This window comes from Saccostrea echinata, unplaced genomic scaffold, assembly GCF_033153115.1.
Source record: "Saccostrea echinata isolate AGI-Se365-2 ecotype Australia unplaced genomic scaffold, CSIRO_AGI_Sech_v1 ptg000034l, whole genome shotgun sequence".
Taxonomy (NCBI): domain Eukaryota; kingdom Metazoa; phylum Mollusca; class Bivalvia; order Ostreida; family Ostreidae; genus Saccostrea; species Saccostrea echinata.
In genome coordinates, this window is record NW_026889783.1 from 5,320,540 (window position 1) to 5,342,308 (window position 21,769).

The 21,769-nt window shown below is 33.2% G+C and overlaps 1 protein-coding gene across 1 annotated transcript in view; it reads left to right on the plus strand.

The window, feature by feature from the left end:
* The first annotated feature begins 332 nt into the window (after positions 1-332).
* Positions 333-21,769, plus strand: part of LOC133199620 (guanine nucleotide exchange factor subunit RIC1-like) — a 35,645-nt gene continuing 14,208 nt past the window's right edge. Inside the window, exons 1-12 of the mRNA XM_061335471.1 lie at positions 333-531; positions 8,909-9,016; positions 12,597-12,685; positions 12,810-12,917; positions 13,940-14,082; positions 14,192-14,325; positions 16,698-16,789; positions 17,258-17,346; positions 20,335-20,476; positions 20,616-20,664; positions 20,762-20,905; positions 21,116-21,301. Coding sequence (XP_061191455.1) covers positions 391-531; positions 8,909-9,016; positions 12,597-12,685; positions 12,810-12,917; positions 13,940-14,082; positions 14,192-14,325; positions 16,698-16,789; positions 17,258-17,346; positions 20,335-20,476; positions 20,616-20,664; positions 20,762-20,905; positions 21,116-21,301 — 1,425 coding nt within the window. The 5' untranslated portion in view covers positions 333-390. The remainder of the gene's footprint in view (positions 532-8,908; positions 9,017-12,596; positions 12,686-12,809; positions 12,918-13,939; positions 14,083-14,191; positions 14,326-16,697; positions 16,790-17,257; positions 17,347-20,334; positions 20,477-20,615; positions 20,665-20,761; positions 20,906-21,115; positions 21,302-21,769) is intronic.

Genomic DNA, 21,769 nt, shown 5'->3' on the forward strand with positions numbered 1-21,769 from the left:
ACAGGAGAAATGTCATTTCCGAACAGGTGCCCGTTCACTATAAAGTAAGAAAATATTTTTTCTTCTTCTGTTTTATGAAGTATGAATAACAAAGAATTATCATAAATAAAAATAAATAAACTAATATTTGTATTAATTTTCGCAAACTCTGCAAGAAAATGATTTATAGTAAATTATATAGGGTTCATTAAATCCCTTTCGGTTCTAAAATCTGAGGAAACCCCCTTTTCGTTTAATTGTGTAACGGATAGAAAACCGTTATTTATTGGACAGGAGATTCCCATTTAAGCCAATGAAATTTAGTCTTTCATTTAACCTGAAAGAAATGAAAATATGGCTACCGAAACTTGACGTTGTGGCAGAAGAAAGTATATATTTGAAAATAACGCGATGTATTTTCCGTTAGGATGGCCAAAATACTTGAAAAGCCTTCAGAAAGGTTCAAGGCCATTGCAGTATGTGATAAGTAGCTGTGATCGAATGCTTTTTGCTGTCATTACAGAGGATACGCTCAGTATTTGGTACAGTAAGGTAAAATGAAATAATTTAAAAATTTGGGAAAATGCTGTCTTTTTGTTGTAGATAGTCTTAAGAAATGACAAGAAGATTGATAAATGAAACCAAGTCAGTGGCATTTTCTTTCATAAATTCTTAGACTGATAGTCTTCAAGGAATATATACAGAAAACGCAGAAAGTGTACAGTAAGACTAAGAATCGTGCTACATGTACCATCACTGACTAATTACATTAGATGAATACTTCACTTTTGAGTTGATAAGTAACCATACAGGTAGTTTTCATTTTTATTGACTTTTTTTATGTGTAAAAATAGAATTAGAGAGAGAAAAGTCTTTTAATGGACAATCTAATCCAATTTCTGGCATGGAAGTTACAGGTTCACATGAATGTCTCGACAATACACTGTGTCGAAATTTTTCAAAGTGCAAACATCAGCACTTTAAACTTTCAGAAATCTTGAGCTGAATATTCTAGTCATTAAATTCCACCAATTTCAAATTTCTTTATTGCACTTGCACTCTTAGAAAACTTCAAAGCAGAAAATGTTGATGCAAAGTATTGTGGAGGGATTTGATTATTTTTTGGAATACATAACCTTTTTTTAGTTACATCATATAAAATATTTTCTTTACATTATGATAAATGTCTTAATTTCAGAATAGCATAATTCCCTTTATGATGTGCTTTTTAACAACATAATTTTAAACAATAGTTAAGTACTGTGATTTGTTAAAAATGATAATTTACAATTGGTCATCTCTGTCAGAGACAGTTGATAGATGTAAGACCACCACTTCTTTGGAAGACAACAATGAACATTATTCTATAAATAATATGCAGTGTGCGAAACTAACCAGGAGAGTGAAATAGCTCATTGGGCTATCTCATTTTAAATTGGGATAGACTGTAGACAAATGGGACTGTCCACAAAAAGTAAAGATGAAAAATGTTCACTTGTTTTAATTCATATATATTTTTTACTTTGTTCATATTCATATTGAAGTATCTATTACATTTTCATTATTACCTTGTGAAAATAAAATATATAATCGGTGTTCGTGAATATCGCAAAAATCTGTACCGTGTATATATTTAGATTCACTGTATATGAAGTTCACTCTGCAGACCAGTTTGTGTTTGTGAGAGACACGAACTTTAATATCATCTTCGTAGTTTTCCCTTTTATTAGGGCTGGGACGATACAACTTTTTCTATATCGATATGTATCACGATATTTGAGCCACGATACGATATGTATCACGATATGTGTAATTGGTTATAAAATCTTTTTTGGCATTGAAATAAACAAAATATTTCTTTGCAAAAAAAATAATTTATTCAAAATAGTTTTTTATATGTTGTAAAACAAAAATATTTTACTCAAGTGGTGTTAATTATTATTTATTTCATATCTATATTTATATTTTGCTTATTTATTTTATATATTAAACCCCTGGCCAAATGTTAAATAAACAGAGAAAAACAGCAGTCAGAATTTTTTTTGCGATATTTCGATATTTCTTCATATGTATCGATATGCGTATCGTCTTCACAAAGAATCGATATTATCGATATCTCGATATATCGTCCCAGCCCTACCTTTTATGGACTCATTTTCTGTTTTTTTTTTTGTTTTATTCATTTAGTGTTTAACGCAGCGCTTTTAGCAACCAGTGGGTCAGGATTTGCTGCATGATGGATGTGCACAGGAAGCAAGCATTGGATAAAAATAGTACACCGTTTATTTATCGAAAGATGCACAATGTTATGAATGATGAGATTTAACAATAATTCTTTTAACACAAAATATAAAAGTAAAAAACTATTTCTCAGAATTATTTTGTTTTAAATTACCTGTTAAAAATATAAAATGGTCATTTTTGTTCAATCTCAATTTACCCATTGCCAAAATTGGCATGGACAATTCGGTCTATTTCAATTTGGATCGGCGTAGCCCAATTCAACTCGAGGTAGATTTGGACCATCGGACAGGCGTTAATTTCGCACACTGAATATGAGCCTAGGAAAAAAAAATCTTACTGTGGAAAAAATTGTTTACCAAGTCATGTTTGAAACCATTTTGTGCAATTTAGGACAAGCAGTGTGGTATGATGTTAATGAGCATCACATCTGATAAGTTTTGATAATTTTTTTTGTCATACTGCAGGATCTTGCCACTTTAATATTTTTTTTACCTTGTTCCAGTAAACAGTCTTCTAATTTGCATGAAACACCAATTTCTAATTTAAATATTGTAGCTTTAGTACAGGTAAGGCCCAGTGAGGAGTAGCCAAAAATAAAGAGCAATATATCGACTAATGAGAAAATGTTTGAAAGGTGAAGGGGTACTTCCAAGTTTTAACAGCCCCTATAGCTATCAGGGGTCCCTTGAGTGTTACAAACATTTTTTTTGCAAATGGACAGGTCTGTTTGGAAATGGGAATGTAATATGTACATACTTTAACTAAGTGGAAACTGAGTTTATTACACAATTATGGACTCTTTCAGTGGTGAACATGGTTTGATATTCACCAGAAAAATATCAATATTGACCAAGGCGAAGCCTTGACCTTGTGGTTTGACCTAGTTTTCAAAAATTTTAATTTGGCCATTATTTTTGCACCAGAAGAGACAGGACATCTGTATTTTTTCACATGTGCATTACTTATGACAGTACCTTTCCAAATGTACTTTGTTTTTTTTCTTCCTGGCCTAGACCTCCAACTTTGACTTTCAAAAACTTTAATCTTGACTGTAATTTCTTGAAAAATTTAAAACTTTTTCAGCATGTTTGACAGACAACAGTTACAATATGCCATAGATCATTAGGGCTGGGACGATACAACTTTTTCTATATCGATACGTATCCCGATATTTGAGCCACGATACGATACGTATCACGATATGTTTAATTGGTTATAACTTCTTTTTTATATTGAAATGAACAAAACATTTCTTCGCAAATAAGAATAAATTATTCAAAGAAATTGTATATCTGTTGTAAAACTTAATTATTTTGCACAAGTGATCTTAATTATTGTGTATTTCATATTTATATTTAAATTAAGCATATTTATTTTAGATATTAAACCCAAAATGTTAAGTAAACAAAGAAAAACATGAGTCAGATTTTTTTGGGCGATATGTCGATATTTCTTCATACGTATCGATATGCGTATCATCCTCACATTGAATCGATATTATCGATATCTCGATATATCGTCCCAGCCCTATAGATCATCATGATCATTGCACCACAACCAATATGATCCAGAAAATGGGACCACAATCCACAGAATTTGCTTGTTATACCCCCTGTACATAAAGTTGGACCAGAATATACAGCCATCAGTATCTTTAGATCTGAAAAATGCCTCTTCCTGTGTGTGAGAGTCACGCAAAATAAAACTGCATTAAGAGTAAAATAATACAGCCAAAGTATATTGTGACAAATCATGATATACTGAGATTGTATCATGATATGTATCATAATATTTCATTTTGGTAATTTTTAAAATTATTTGTTTGTAAATTCTAAAGTGAGAAAGTTTTAGATTATTTCATTGAGGACACAAATACATTATCTAGTAGGGCATAGTATCGATTGAGGACACAAATACATTATCTAGTAGGGCATAGTATCGATTGAGGACACAAATACATTATCTAATATGGCATAGTATCGATTGAGGACACAAATACATTATCTAGTAGGACATAGTATCGATTGAGGACACAAATACATTATCTAGTAGGGCATAGTATCGATTGCATCCAGGAACTTTTTTTTCCCTCAAACTTAAGTAAAATTTCCCAAATGACAAGCAGATTGAATTTTTGAGTGCATTTTTATATATTAAAAAAAAAAAAACTTGAATTTTGAGATTATAAATAAATCATTAAGAAGTGAATAGGGAACAAAACCTAAATTTAACTCTTTATTCTACAGTAAAACATAATATAAGTCATCAGTATTTCCAAATTTTGCCACTTATTCAATAAAAACTCTCCACTCAGAAAGGTACAGGACCCTGTACCAAAAATGCTCAATTCAGCCCTTTTTAATATTAAAAAAAACCCAGAATGAGTAAATAAAGAAAATCACTTTAATTAGGCTAAACTAAAGAGACAACATATGTTAAATCATCTTCTCTAGCCAAGTGTTTCCGATCCAAAATCTACTTTTTGATGTACTTGAAGTTGATATTACTTAAAGTGTAATACCACTGGCAAATTTAGAAGGTCACCCCCCCCCCCCCCCCAAAAAAAGTGTTCCAAAATTAGTTTACATGTGTATATAAATATATAGAAAAAACTGTCATTATATTAAAATGTGCATATCAAAATATGCTGAAATGAATAAATTTATATAATACAAGATTTGGCATTCTTGTAAAAGCAGCTTGAAATACAGACCTGCTGTCAGTTTCTTGATACCAACAAATTCTTAAAACAACATTTTTTATGCCCCGTCGCGAATATGGCCGGGGCATATAGAGTTTGTCATGTCCGTCTTCCGTCCTTCCGTCTCCCTTTGAGTTTGGCTCAATTTCAAAGAAACTATGCAAGATATTTTTATCAAACTTCATATGCTGATAAATATTGATGAGAGCTATTCAACTGCATCAACATTTTTTGACTTTGACCTTGACCTCACTTTTCTTAAATAAGTGTTTAGCTCAGTTTTAAATAAACCATTTAAGATATTTTCTATATCAAACATCATATGCTGATACATACTGATGAGAGCTATCTACTGCATCAACATTTTTTGACCTTGACTTTTCCTTTGACCTTGACCTCACCTTTCTTAAATTAGTGTTTAGCTCAGTTTTAAATGAACCATTTAGGATAGTGTTATCAAACTTCATATGCTGATGCATACTGATTGTAAGCTTTTCAACTGTGTCAACATTTTTTGACCTTGACCTTTCCTTTGACCTTGACCTCCTTTTTAAAAAAAATAGTGTTTTGCTCAGTTTTAAATAAACTATTCAAGATATTTTTTTATCAAACTTCATATGCTGATATGTATTAGTGAGAGCTATTCAACTGCATCAAACTTTTGACCTTGCATTTTCCTGTGACCTTGACCTCTTTTTTCTTTAATTTGCACTTTGCTTAGTGTTCAAGAAACTATTTAAGACATTTTATGTAAGCTTTTGCACTTATACATAATTTGCTGAGAATTTATCATCTATATCCAATTTTTAAGATATTCTCATCAAACTTCATACACTAATACACATTTTCTTGTTGCATTACTAATATACTCTCGGCAGGGCATTCATGTCCTATGGACATATTTCTATTTTTTTTAACTAAAGATGTTACTTAACTTTTCTCAGAAATTCTTTTAAATTCCTTCATGAACCTCTGAAAGTGAAGAAGAATGATTTTGTTTACAGGTAAAAAATGGCGAGAGTGGATCAGCATGAATTGAATGCCCTTCTCTTCCATGGCTGATGAAGGCAATTTAAAGAATTTATTAGAAAATTAAATGATAACATCAGTAGTGAAATGTCATAAAAATTTTTGGCATAAAATACTTTGGATAAGCCTTATAGGAAAATAAGTCCAAAAGTAGTGCACATTTAGCTCTATGATCTGCCAATTAATTTTTTTATTGAGTTCTGCAGATAGTTGTAAACATGTTTAGTGTGAACGTTTTTTTTTTTATATTTATAATATATCATAATTAAAATGAAAATAAATATTAAATGTCCGACTAAAATGATGCTCATTATAATTTAAAACATTTTCAATGTCACAGTTTCACATAGTTTTATGAAATTCAAAGTTACATGACTATTTTTTTTTTGTTGTCTTCAACATGTGCTCTGAAAATTCTATCTTGACTCAGAAATCATGGAATTTTTTTGGCTAATATTTTGTAAAAGTCTTTTGCAAATCTATTGATTATTACAAAAATGTGAAGATATGCATTGAGGCGAGAGACATGACCACACAAAATAAAAGAAGGGGGAGGGGTGTTTCACTCAAATCCAAGAAATATATGTAGATGGACTCCAATCACAGCTCAATGATGAGCAAATAAGTTTGGCTATTAAGAAAAAAGAAATTTTCTGAGGAGAAATTTTGCATGATTTGATTACAGATATTAAAATGTGTTTGAAGAAGGAGGTGTAACTACACCTATGAAGTCTGATAATGTTAAATTTTTGTCTTAAAATTACCCGGGACCTTAAATTGGTGATTCCAAGACCCCATACCTCTGGAAAAAGAATCCCCCCAACCAAAATTCCTGGATCCACCCCTGTATACAACATGATACACAGGTATACTGTTTCTGTACCACAATAGTGTACAATTTTTTTTTTGTGGATTGTGCTATACCAGGAAATTGGTATATCGTTACACTCCTACTTTCAACAACAGAACTTTTGACATTTTTGCCTATCAAGTAGACTGCAGATTTGAAAATGACACTGATAAATTTTAAACTATTGTATTTTTTTATGTGCATCTAGGCAAAAGTAGGCAAAGGATAATATTCCGATATAAAGTCTATTAATATGTTGGTTGTTAAATATTCTAATATTGATGGGCAAATTGCCTTTTATGTTTTCTTTGTTATAATTTTTTATGTGGTCACATTCAGAGGAAGTATAGTTTATTACAAAGTTATTTTCCTTTGTAATGTGGACTCTGCCCCTCTGCACAATACATAAATGATTAAAGTATCCACTCAATTGGGTTATAAAGCATGCAATGTAAACAGATTATATGCACAGTACATTAAACATTATTAGTATTTATTTACATGGTAATGTCAACATTTATTAATGGAGATAATATTACTTAACTATTAATGGTGCAATAAGAAAGCAAGTGTTACCAATTTTGATATAAAAATATATAAAAAGTAAAAGTTCACCAAGAGTAGGAAGTTTATAATTGTGTATTTTGTGCCAGTTTGGTATTTTGAGCTACTGTAATTAATAGCATAAATTACTTGGGTCACTGCAGGTTTCCTTTTTGCTGAGAACTAATTCTACTTAATCATACTTAGAATTAGGTGATAAATGAGAGATTTCAAGTTAAAAAAAAAAGTCAGAAGTTTAGTGTAATTATTCAAGAATTTCTGTGAATTGACAAAATCTGGCAAAATGTAGGATATTTTTTTTGTGAAATGTACCAGATCACTCGTAGTGCCTGAGGCATTGTTAATTTGCTATTTATACATCTGAAGACAATACAGTTATGCCAAAACAAGATATAAAATTATACATTAACCTGCATTTATGATGCGCTATGTAAAATATAACAGGTTTATGCCTTGTTAGTTTCTGATTACAATAAAACATAATCTATGTATAAGTCTTCTCCCTCTTTAACATGTTTAATTTGTTGTTTATATGAAAACATTGTTTTCAGGAATTTAGATAAAATAAAACAGTAAGGACTAAATGTGTCATGTCAGTATAGAAAGATCTATCATTTCTTTGACTTATAATTCATTCTCTTCAGATCTTTTTATGCCCCCATGATAAAAAATTAAGGGACATCCAATATTTGGTCTCTCCATCTGTCTGTCTGTTTGCAAAATCTTTAACCTTGCCCATAACTTTTGATTAGTTGGAGCTTAATTATTTCACACTTGTATTTCTTTTAACAAGATTTCTTTGTGTACCAATATTTGTGACCTTTTGACCTTGGAGTTTGATCTACTTTTGAAAAACATTAACCTTGGTCATAACTATTGGTTGGTATTTTACTTGTATATTACTTATTACAAGATCTTCCTTTGGGAATCAACATTTTTACATTTTAATGCTGACCTTGGAGATTGACCTACTTTTGAAAAAAAATTAGCCTTGGCAATAACTTATGATTGGTTGGTGCTAGGGCTTTCTTATTTCACATGTGTATTACATGAGATACAGCCTTCCCTTGGGTACCAACACTTCTACCTCATGATCTTGACCTAGGAGTTTGACCTACTTTGAAAAAAAAACTTTACCTTGGCCACAGCTTTAGAAAAGTTGGTGCTAGGACTTTCATATTTCACATGTGTAATTCTTGTGACAAGACCTTTCTTTGCATGCCAACATTTTTTTACCTCATGAACTTGACCTTGGAGTTGACCTACTTTTGAAAAACTTAATATCTGAATGGTTTCTCTATGGGGTTTCATATAATGTTTATTCCTTGCAATAAGACCTTTCTTTGGATACCAGTATTTTTGACCTCTTGACCTTGACCTGCATTTGAGAAACTCTAACCTTGGCAATGAGCTGTGTACAGTGGCATCAGTGTTTCACAAACTTATCTTGTTTTTTCTTACTTTGAAAACTTAATTCTCTTTGTATATATTTAGTTCCTACTTAAATTCATTGGTTGAATATTGTATGATTTTCTTTTCAGCCTTCTGTCCAGATCGTTAGTTACACTCATCCTTATACTGAGATCTGTTCTATTGGGACGTTTAATCTGGTGGAATGGAAGCCAGATTCCTCTATGATAGCAGTTCTGGTAAGTTAGGGATGGTTTTGGGATGTTTAATCTGGTGGAATGGAAGCCAGATTCCTCTATGATAGCAGTTCTGGTAAGTTAGGGATGGTTTTGGGATGTTTAATCTGGTGGAATGGAAGCCAGATTCCTCTATGATAGCAGTTCTGGTAAGTTAGGGATGGTTCTGGGATGTTTAATCTGGTGGAATGGAAGCCAGATTCCTCTATGATAGCTGTTCTGGTAAGTTAGGGATGGTTTTGGGATGCTTAATCTGGTGGAATGGAAGCCAGATTCCTCTATGATAGCTGTTCTGGTAAGTTAGGGGTGGTTCTGGGACGTTTAATCTGGTGGAATGGAAGCCAGACTCCTCTATGATAGCAGTTCTGGTAAGTTAGGGATGGTTTTGGGATGTTTAATCTGGTGGAATGGAAGCCAGACTCCTCTATGATAGCAGTTCTGGTAAGTTAGGGGTGGTTCTGCGATGTTCAATCTGGTGGAATGGAAGCCAGACTCCTCTATGATAGCAGTTCTGGTAAGTTAGGGGTGGTTCTGGGACGTTTAATCTGGTGGAATGGAAGCCAGATTGATCTATGATTTCTGTTTAAGATGTTAGAGGTGGTTCACTCCATGTCAAGGAAAAGCAAAGTTTATGAAGTATTTGGTGTATGGGGTTGTAACAAAATTGGGTTCAACTAGGGATACAGAAAAGTAGATCCGTAAAACCAATTAACATCTTTCAAATTTAAAACAAGGAAAGAAATAGTTCCCTTTTTAAAACAAAAAAGTGAGTGTTTTGCCTTATTACGTCAAATAGACCACAAGAAAAAAAAAACAGTTCACAAGAAGAGTTTTTCCCTAAATGGTTTACAATTTGACACTTAACCTATATTGTCATCACAAAGGTCAACAGGTCGACAGTTGACACCTAATTGATAAACTCTTAGCCCTCAAAATAAAGGTCAACAGGTCGACATCAAATTGCTAAATCTTATCCATCACAACAAAGGTCGACAGGTGACACCCAATTGAGATACTATTTTCACTTAAAACAAAGGTCGACAAGTCAACAGTTGATACCTGTTCGGTTTCCTTTATAGCTCAAAACAAAAGTGGACAGGTCAAAAATTGACTACCTCTCAGTATTCCTTTTACCCTGATAACATCCTCTCGAATAATTAAGCTTTGTTTTGCGCAAACAAACACAAGGCATTAGGGTTAGTCTTCTAAAACCACTCGATTGATCGATCCCACCGAGATTAGGGTTAATCCTGAGATATTAGGGTTAGTCCTTGAACCCACCCGAGAGATAAGGGTTAGTGCTCAAACCCACTGGAGATAATAATCCGTCGACCTGTCAACCCATCGACTCGTGGACCTATCAACCCGTCGACCTTTCTTCTTGAATGCATTCTTGAATAGACCTGTCAAGCAAACACTCTGTCTACCTGTCAAGCCGTCGACCTTTCTTCTTGATTACATTCTTGTATAGACCTGTAACAAACAATCTGTCAACCTGTCGACCTGTCAACCCTCAACCTGTCAACCAAACATTCTGTCTACCTGTCGACCTGTCAACCTGTCCACCTGTCAACCTGTCTACATGTCCACAATTTTACCAAAAAGTTCTTACGCTACATAAAATTTCTCCAAATTTCCTCGTAATCTTTAACATTGCACATTAATTCTTCAGCCCTTTGGCGTATGAAAATATTTACTGGTACTACTTATCCATCTACATGTATCCTAGTTGAGCCCTAAATTGTTGCAATAAAACTTACACAGCCTTCATAGACTGCGAGATTACAGTTGTTACTTTTTTGTGTAAAGGTTATTTTAGACTGATTAATAATCCAGAATTCCTGCATCAAACTAATAAAAGTTTGTAGACCAAATCTTACTTGAAAAGAGCTTTATCTTAGCTTATGTCACTTGTTAAATGATGAAATCACAGGGAAGTATGATTTAGTTAAACAAGAGTGCATCTGTATCAAGTTCCCTTTCTCTTAAGAAGTTAAAAAAAATTAAACATATGGATAAATTGCAATTTTTAGGTCAGATGAACTATTCTAACCTGGTAACATATTTTGATTTTAAGATGTTACCTCACAAGGGTCCTAGGGTTGGCACAAATACACTACTACAGGTTTTCACATTTAATCTTGTGGCTTTGTCTAGAAGACTGGGTTAAGTTTACTTTAAAAGTAAGGGTTTAGAGTTTAAAAATATTTTTCTTCACACCTGACCATGCAGTAATCTGATTTAAATCTGATCTTAACACCTCTCTAAAGATGTCAAACTGATTTTAAAATGGTATCTTTTATATAAACTGTAGGGGTAATTCTAATGTAAGTGGGCTATATCCTTTTTACTAAGTTTTTCAATTCAGAAATGGAGTTCAGGACCTGGGATGGCTGTGTAAGATGAATGTAATATGTATGTTTGTCACAGTGATCACAAATAACCATAAGTAGGCCTGCGTATCATGAGGAGAAAAAGATCACATCGCATTAAAATATTTTTGAAAAAATATTGTAATATATTATACACCTTTTTACTGGCTATGAGGACAATAGAAAGTTTATTGTCCCCCAAGACAGCAACTATTTCCCCAGGCATGGCAAAGGGAAATGGTTGCTGTTGAGGGGGGCATTAACTTGCTATGGTCCTCATAGCCAGTAAATATGTGTTTTACTATACTGAAGCAGACTTCATGTATTGAACTTTGAATTTTACGTTCAGACAAAATCAGAAAAGTTCCGATATAAACGCTAGGGAAATCGAATGCTGTGGGTGAATAGGTTTGACAACAATTTCACCATGAGCCAAAAAGCACAAAAAATATTTCATTGTAGAGGCTGTTTAGATATTTATCATGGTTTTATATAGAAGAAATACACATACCAGTAGGTATAATAAAATGATAGCTTCTTCCACATAATTTTTTGGATTTTTTAGAAGGAAAATAATTATTTTCAGCTTTTCTTTTTTTATCAACAAAAATGTAATTGAATTACTATAATAGTCTTTAATATTTTCTTTCTAAAACGAAGATTACAATAAATATTACAATTTTCTCTTTAATTTTTAAACTGAAAAAGAAATTGAATACCCTTCTCTTTTGGATAATGAACAAGTTCCAAATTGTTGTTTACACAAAAACTATAAGTTTTTTTTATCAAAATGTGTACTGGTACATTATATTCCTCCCAAAAGTATTGTAAAACATCAATACTTCATTTTATGTTATGCTGTATCATATCCACCTCCTCTGTATTATAATACATTGTATTGTTACGCTGCTAACCTCCTGTGTATTATAATACATTGTATTGTTACACCACTAACCATAGGTCTATTGTGTCTTTTGTCTGCTCTCTACAATGGGGAAAAAAGTAGGATTGCACAAAGCTATAGTGTGGTTTACTCTTACCAGTGTATTATTTTACAATGGTTTAAAACTCTTGATTAATTAAAACATTTCTTTAATCACAGATTGGTGTTTCTGTATGATATCGAAGATCACAGACTTCCTTGAAATAACTCAATTTTATACTGCTTAGGTGTTTGTGGATCATGAATTGTTTTTGTTTTATTTTTCCAGACATCCAAACTTAACATTTTATTCTTCAAAGTTGAACTTGATGTATCTGTGCCAAACCACCACTGTTTATATGTTCAGCATGAGGGAAAGTAAGTAATGAAGTGAATTTCTTGGCAGGAAAATTTTGCAAACCTTTTTTTCAGCTGATCTCAGAAGGCATTTGAATGATAAGGTTGTATAAAACTCTTAAAGAAGAATTGTTACATTTTATAGAAATCAGACTCCAAAGAGGGACATCAATGGTATTCCGGACAGTGACAGTATACCAGCCATTAAGGTCACTCTGGTGGCCAGAATGCAGCTCCCTGCTAACATCTCCTGGTCAGTAAGACATAGCATCTGTTAGATACATCACTTCAATAAACTGAAATGTCACTTTATATTCTCCTCAAGTTTTTCTTGTTTATGATTAAGAATATTGACATAATCATTATGCATGATGTTCAGTATTAATTCATGATTTACAGATCACCTGAGCTGAAAGCTCCAATGAGCTTTTCTGATCACCCGTTGTCTGTCGTCCGTTCCTCTGTAAACTTTTCACATTTTCAACTTCTTCTCAAGAACCACTGGGCAATTTTAACTAAACTTGGTACAAAGTATCCTTGGGTGAAGGGGAGTTTAAATTGTTAAAAGAAAGGGCCAAGTCCCCTTACAAGGTGAGATAATCAAGAAAAGACAAAAAAAGGGTGGGGTCATTAAAAAATCTTCTGGTAAAGAACCACTTGGCCAAAAAAGCTGAAACTTATGTGGAAGCATCCTGGGATAGTGTAGATTGTAAATTGCTCAAATCATGACCCCCGGGGGTAGGGTGGGGACACAATAGGGAATCCAATTTTTACATTGAAATACATAGGAAAAATCTTTAAAAATCTTCTCAAGAACCACTGGACCAGAAAAGCTGAAACTAATGTGGAAGCATCCTGGGGTAGTGTAGATTCCAATTGTTCAAATCATGACCCCCGGCAGTAGGGTGGGGCCACAATAGGTATTACAAGGGGGGAAATCTGGTAAAGAACAGCATGGCCAAAGTTACTCAGGTGAGCAATGTGGCCCATGGGCCTTTGTTAAAAGTTAGCAGAGGTTTGATTTAGTACTTTTTGAATGTGGTAGATATTAATATGGTTTATATACACAAGACATTTAGTGATGTACTTATTTAGCAGAAGCTGCCTTAATTCCAAAGGCGCTAGATAGATACACCACCAAATGTAATGTGTTTAATCAGCATTGAATACAAGTAACATTAAAATGAAAAGTATATTTGAGGAATTGATAGAAATAAACCATCAATATCAACATTTACATTGTGGAGAATACAAATTTCTCCTCCTTCCTTACAGCTGTTTGTGTGTGAGAGAAGAAATAATGGTAGCTACAGAAGATGGGAGTTTACACCGCATCAAATGGAATGCTTCACTCAATAAAAAGGCTTCATTTCATATACAGGGATTTCCTGCATCACTGGACTTTCATCAAACAAAAGGTACTACAGTACACAATAACCATGTTATAAAGTAGACAATCACAACTTTAATGGCTTTTGCTTAAATCTTATCAGTTACAGTGTATTATTATTTGTGTTTCCCTTTTAGCTTCTAGACTAGTGAGAGAAGATGGCTGTGTTCAACAGATGGAGTACAGTCCTATCATAGGTGGATACACTCTGGTGCTGTCTAGTGGAAAAGCACTGTTTGTCATTCCACCTTCCACAAAGGCAGAAAACAGTGTAAGTAAATCAGCTGTTATTTTTCCTCAGACTTAAATATTCCACTTTCATCTTAATTTCTGTGTCCGACAGGTGAGATTTATATCTGACAATATGACTTGTATATAACCCTCTCAATATTTTGATCATCAGTTTTTGTATATGTCTTACATTATGGTCTTTGAGAAAATAAATCACTTCTTAGGTTTGTTATTGTCTCAGTGTAAGTATTGGGTTGATCAATCCCTTTAGACGGCTTGGCTATTATCCATGGTCTGTGAGATTTCTCAACCCAATATACATGTACTGTACACATGGTTATTTCTACGTAATTTCACTTGCAAATGATTTTGCCCTATTTTAAATTTGTCTAGACAGAATTGTTTTGTCTTCCTTGAATTTGACCATTAGGGAGAAAGGGTGAAAATACAAAAGGAGTAAACATTTCCTCATATAAAGTATTTTGGTAGACAAGTCAGTAACAATCCTAATAAGTAATGCATGTTTTATACCACATTTATGTGATGCAATAACTTGATGCATTATCACATACAGACTTTGCTTAATACGAGAAAGATGGTTGAAGAAAGACATATATAAAAAGTGGAATGACTTGATAAAAGGTTCAAATTATTGCTTGGATATTTTTTAAACATGCATACTTCTTATGTACTATATGAATAGAGGATTATTAGGGAAAAATGCATAAAGAGTTTTGGTTGACTGGGTCAGATGTCATAACCAGTGTTGAAGATTATTGGCACTTGCAAAGACCATTAATATGAAATAACTTGAAAATATTTTAACCTAGAGACCTGATATATCGTAAATATGTAGATTTTTAGAGAGATAACACCTGCAGTTAGATAATTGATTTCGGTAAAGCTTTAGGTAAAAAAAAATCAAAAGGCAAGATTACTGATGAAACCATTGTGATATGTTTAGACTTCAGATTTTATGTTTACTATATAGTTTGTAAGAGGAAGACATATATAGATTTTGATGTCAGTTGAACAAGAGTCAATGACAGAGTGTCAATACTTTTTATATGATCATTTTTCTCATTTATGTGATGCAACTACTCTCTGATTTATTATCTGTATTTTTGCTACATTGATAAACAAAGTAAAGAGGAAGATATTTTAGGTTTTGAGGTTATATAGTCAAAGGTCAAGGTCAGTGGTATTTATTTCCCATTGAATATGCTCTTAAGTGATACAAAAAATTGAATATACATGTATTTAATCTACACATATGTTTCAGGGGTTTAAGAATATTGTGGTCCAAAGTCCGGGGCCTAAGGTTATGGGACAGACTACCTAATTATCACCCTCTTATAGTCTGTCAGACCAAAAATTGCTAGGAAAGAATGCTGTAGGTTTTGATGACAGGTGGAGGTTGAAAGGTCAAGATCATTGAAATAAGCTTCCTTTGTTTATTTAGTTTTCTGTTATTGTTACTATTTTATCCATGCCTACCCTAGACGTGAGTCATATATCTGTAACATTTGTCTAGCTTCTTTGTCCTAGAGTGTGACATTGAAATGTTGCCTGACTTGTCTGATTAACCATTATAGCGAGCGCAGCGAGCGGCGCGAAGTGCCGCTCGTCACTGCGAGCTCTTAAAGCAACGCCTGGGCGAAGAGAAAATTCGTTCTTTGCACATTGATCCAAATAAATTTTTTTCCGCAGTTACCTGTGGTCCCATAATGCTTAGCGAATTCCAACTCGACGCAAATTACGTTCTCGCGGTAGCAAAAAAATTTCAACAATAAAATAAAATCACCTTGATTTAATGGATATATAGCAAATAAATAATAGATTAAACGTTGTTGATTAAAATTAGCACTGATTAGACTCTGTTTTGGTAATGCAGCATACATACGACGTCATATGACGTCAGAGTCTAGACGTAGCAAATATCACGTGCGGTTTGACGAGCCCGATCTAAAGTAAAACTGAAATGTTTCTGCGCTCGCCCTAACGGTCGCACCGTCAACATATTATGGATAGATTCATAAGAGGTATTATCCATCAGGAACTGTTAACCTAAGGCTTTTCCCAGATGTGCATGTGATATTTCCTGTTTCCTGTAGCTATAACTGTTTTTTTCTGTGTCAGTGCCAATGCAGATACAGTGTCAGTGTTTTTAAAGTCAAATAAAGAACATCTATAAGTACTATACTACACAGGAAAGATGATGGAATTTCTCTTTAATATCATAACAGGTTTTACTTAATATGGTATTTAGAGATAATTCTCCAATGGAATAATAACAAATGAATTGTGAAGGAAGAGACTAGTCATCACCTTTATCACTATAATTTTGAAACAGAGAGGGTATTTGTGAATGTCATTATGTTGGATCTGATTCATTTGGTCAATGATTTATAGGTGCCACAAGGGGTCTGGGTGACGGGGCTCACAGATGCTACCTGCGTGGCTGTCAATCACAGGTACCGCCTGATGGCCTTTGGATGCAAAAGGTAAAATTCTGTTATCTCTCTAGTCCTCATTCCTTTTTTTTATCTAGGAAGTTTTCTTTTGTAATTATTCATCTGTAAGCATTTTCCATTTATCACACTATAGGATGAAATTAGAACTATCAGATAAACTGAGTGATGATGCATGGTGTGTTATCTAACAATAAACCTCTGAAGGTGCTATGAGATAATTAGAGGAAATATTGATTTTTATTGCTATTATCAGAATTTTTTATATCATTGTGTTAAAGATAACATTTTTTGCTCAGTACTTCAGAGATAAATGGACCATTAGGGTTTATGACATTTGAAGCTTAAAATCATTTGTCCTAAGGACTGTACTTGTTTGAAAAAATTGATAATAAAGAGCATTTTAAGAGTAAATGTTTCTTTTCAAGTGTCATAATCATATTGTTTTATAAGGCAGTTTCTGATAATAAAGATGTTAATTTGAAATAATCTGTATTGCAGTGGTGTTGGTGCTGTGTATGTGATTAATGAAGTGGAGGGTACAATAGACCTGTCCTACAAACTGCAGGTGTCCAGTAAAGATTATCCAGGTATGATAAGTCTCTAGTATAGACTATCCAGGTATGATAAGTCTCTAGTATAGACTATCCAGGTATGATAAGTCTCTAGTATAGACTATCCAGGTATGATAAGTCTCTAGTAAAGATATTCCAGGTATGATAAGTCTCTCATAAAAACTATCAAGGTATGACAAGTCTCTAGTAAAAATTATCCAGGTATGATAAGCCTCTAGTAAAGATTATCCAGGTATGATAAGTCTCTAGCAAAGACTATCTAGGTATGATATGTTTCTAGTAAAGACTACCCAGGTATAATAAGTCTCTGGTAATGACTACTCAGGAATGATAAGTCTTTAGTAAAGATTATCCAGGTATGACAAGTCTCTAGTAAAGATTATCTAGGTATGATATGTCTCTAGTAAAGATTATCTAGGTATGACACGTCTCTAGTAAAGATTATGAAGGTATGACAAGTCTCTTGTAAAGATTATCCAGGTATGATAAGTCTCTAGTTCTGTAGTAAAGATTATCCAGGTATGACAAGTCTCTAGTAAAGATTATCCAGATATGATAAGTCTCTAGTACTCTAGTCAAGATTATCCAGGTATTGCAAGTCTCTAGTGAAGATTATCCAGGTAGAAGAAGTCTTTAGTAAAGATTATCCATGATGAAATAAATAACACACCTCTAGTATTAAGGTATGCTAACGCTGATGACACATCTCAAACAAAGAGCAAATTTGACAAAACAAATGACATGTTTTAAGCAATGATTACTGATAACAAGACAAAAACAAACAGTAGATTTATAGCAAAGATGATAAAGGTATGATGCAACAAAATTCTGCAGCAAAAATATCAAGGTAGGACAAAACACAAGTTTCTAGCAAGTACTATCCAGGTAAGTCTGAACAAATAACAAGTGTCTTGTAAATATTATCCATGATGACAAATACCACCAGCAATGTTTATCATGGTAAAACTAAACCAGTTAGAAATTTACTGCAAATCATTAATTACAAGCAGTAATTAGAGTTTGTACATAGAATCAAATTCCTAGGTGTAAAATACTGCATACCATGACACCCCAAACTCATAAAAAAAATGTACAGCAAAAATTTATTTACTGGCACAACTAAAAGTCAAAGTATTCAGTTAGAATTATATGTATCAGCACTCATTGCAGATCAATCTACAACATGTGATAAATTGTCATCAATATCTTGAACACAGTTTTAAGTTATTGCAATTGTTTAGATAATCATTTGTTTCCGAACGAGATCTATTGCGATTACTGAATCTAATGTTGTTGCTTATTTTACAGGTTTTGGACACCTGCGAGATCAAATTATTCCATAGACTATGAATTCAATTTATAAATAGACAAAAACCAATAATTGATTTGCAATTTAATCTATATATTCATACTGATCTAAATTTTCACTACATGCAAGGATGCAAAAAAGCTACACATGAATAACTCAAATATCAACACACAGGTAAACGCTAATTATGGGCCACTAAATTCCTATCTTCCTCATTGCTTTCAAAGCAATTCACACTTGTCAATCTGTCCGAAGTCAGTTGACTTTTGAAAATCACTGTCCAGAGTAATGAATATACTTTCATTAAAAAATAATGATTCAGTGTTAGAATTGACTGTCTGGATCTGTGATGTGAATTTCCACCAAATAACATAAGACAAATTGGTCCCTCCCAATAAAGACTATCTTCTATGGACAAAGACTGTCTTCTCTAGACAAAGACTATCTTCCCTGGACAAAGACTGTCGTCTCTAGACAAAGACTATCCTCTTTAGAAAAAGACAATCCTCTCTCTGAATAAAGACCATCTTCTCTGGACAAAGACTATCTTCCCTGGACAAAGACTGTCTTCACTAGACAAAGACTATCCTCTTTAGACAAAGCCAATCCACTCTCTGGACAAAGACTATCTTCTCTGGACAAAGACTATCTTCCCTGGACAAAGACTGTCTTCTCTAGACAAAGACTATCCTCTCTAGACAAAGACTATCCTTTCTCCAGACAAAGACTATCTTCCCTGGACAAAGACTGTCTTCTCAAGACAAAGACTATTCTCTCTAGACAAAGACTATCCTCTCTAGACAAAGACTGTCTTCTCTAGACAAAAACTGTCTTCTCTAGACAAAGACTATCCTCTATAGACAAAGAATATCCTCTCTAGACAAAGACAATCATCTCTAGACAAAGATTACCAGTATCTTTTCTAGACAAAAACTGTCTTCTCCAGACAAAGACTATCCTCTCTAGACAAAGAATATCCTCTCTAGACAAAGACAATCATCTCTAGACATACCATTTCTTTTTCTATAACATATCCAGCTGATAATGCTACATAATGAGTCAAAATCATGTGTTTCTTTTAAGATATTTGTATCATAAATCTAAAGATTTACGAATATGAGTATAGTGAAGATAAGACAAACTCAACTGCACTGTAAAGCAAAAAAAGACTGCAGAATATAAATACCGGAAAATCAAAGGTTGTATCTACTTTGTTATTGTGCATGTCAAGGTCACGTGACTTTTCTTTTTAACGTAAACTTGTAAACAACATTGAATTGGAGCATGCAAAGGTTAGAAAATTCTTGGTCTTCTGACATTCATTTTTTGGTACTTGAGACCATGGTTACTTCTTTAACTTTCCTCTACTTTTTCTATAAGGAGGAAGAAGTGAAGCAATGTTTTCATGTTTGGCCAGATAAACATTATTCTTTTCTCCATAAAAGTAGATTTTTTTAGATTCTGAAACCTGTAATTTTCTGAAACCTAATACTTTCAGGAATTGAACATGCAGAATAGTATTTTTGTCAATTTTCCTGATTGTGCAACTGGTGTCACTTTAAATGATAAATAAGTAGTTCATATTCAGGAACACATGCTTCAGTGATGTAAGTGAAAATAGTTTTATTACCAAGCAATGATATAAGTATAAATCACTTTGATGATAAAAATGCTGAAATTCTTCCTTCTCACAGATGCTGCTCAGAAAGCTGGACCTGTAAAGTGCATGAAATGGACACCAGATGGCACTGCTGTAGCAGTCTGCTGGAAGAATGGGGGCTTCTCTCTGTGGAGTGTATTTGGTGCCCTCCTGCTGTGTTCTCTTGGAGGAGATCGGTAAGTAGACTATCTGAGATAGTTCCTCCCTCCATCCCCCCCCAAAAAATATATACCTGTTTTCTACTGTTAAGTTAATTATTTAAGTGCATTATTAACAAGAGACTGCACATGTATATATGATGTTTATTACTTTCAGATATCCCAGTGATAGCCCAAAACTGTTCCCACCACCTGTGATATCTATGGTAAATTGTCTTCTATACCAAGCCAGCATTCTTTATTTACTATCTTACTTTTAAAATGTCATTTATTGTTTAACATCTGATGTTGTGTGATTTTTAGGAGTGGGGCTTGGAGGGGTATCAATTGTGGATGGTCTGTCAAGAGAACAACATTAATGGAGTGGTGGAAGAGGAGCCACATGATAACACGAATGTCCTTCAGATACAGTTTGTCAAAAGTGCCCTTACTGTTAATCCTTGTGTGGTACATAGCCTGATAGGTTTCTTATTTTGGGAGTTTTGCATATCTTGCAATGCATTCTGTTACAGTTTTTAGAATGCAAAGTGAAAAAAAATATCTATAATGTCATAAGACTTTATTGTAATTAATACAGCATTATGCAATCATTTCAATTGGACTGAACTTATATAATATCACTTTCATTGACCTCAACGTTTTAATTTTTTTACCCAGACAAACCATGACCATGTGTTTTTACAAGGAGAGGATAGGCTGTATATGAATATTGGTGACAGTTGCTCCTCCTCCCAAGGTGGGGCTAGTCAAGAAAACAGCCAATCACTGATGTCCATAGGAAACAAAATCTGGCAAATCATACCCATTTCTCACACCTATCTTGGTGCTAATTGGCCAATCAGAGTATGCTTTCTTTTTAGTAGAAATATGTACATGTATTTTTGAAGTTTTTTTTGTTATTTTTCAATGGAATATGATCTTAAAGATTAGGGCTGGGATGATACAACTTTTTTTTATATCGATACGTATCACGATATTTGAGCCACGATACGATATGTATCTTGATATGTTGAATTGGTTATAAAATGTGTTTTGTATTGAAATGAACGAAACATTTCTTCGCAAATAAGAAAAATTTATTCAAAGAAGTTGAAATCTGTTGCAAAACAAAGTCATTTTACCTAAGTGGTATTAATTATTATGTGTTTCATATTCATATTTATATTTAGCATTTTTATTTTATATATTTGACCCAAAATGTTAAGTAAACAAAGAAAAACGTATAAGTAAGATTTTTTAGCGACATTTCAATATTTCTTCATACGTATCGATATGCGTATCATCCTCACATTGAATCGATATCTCGATATA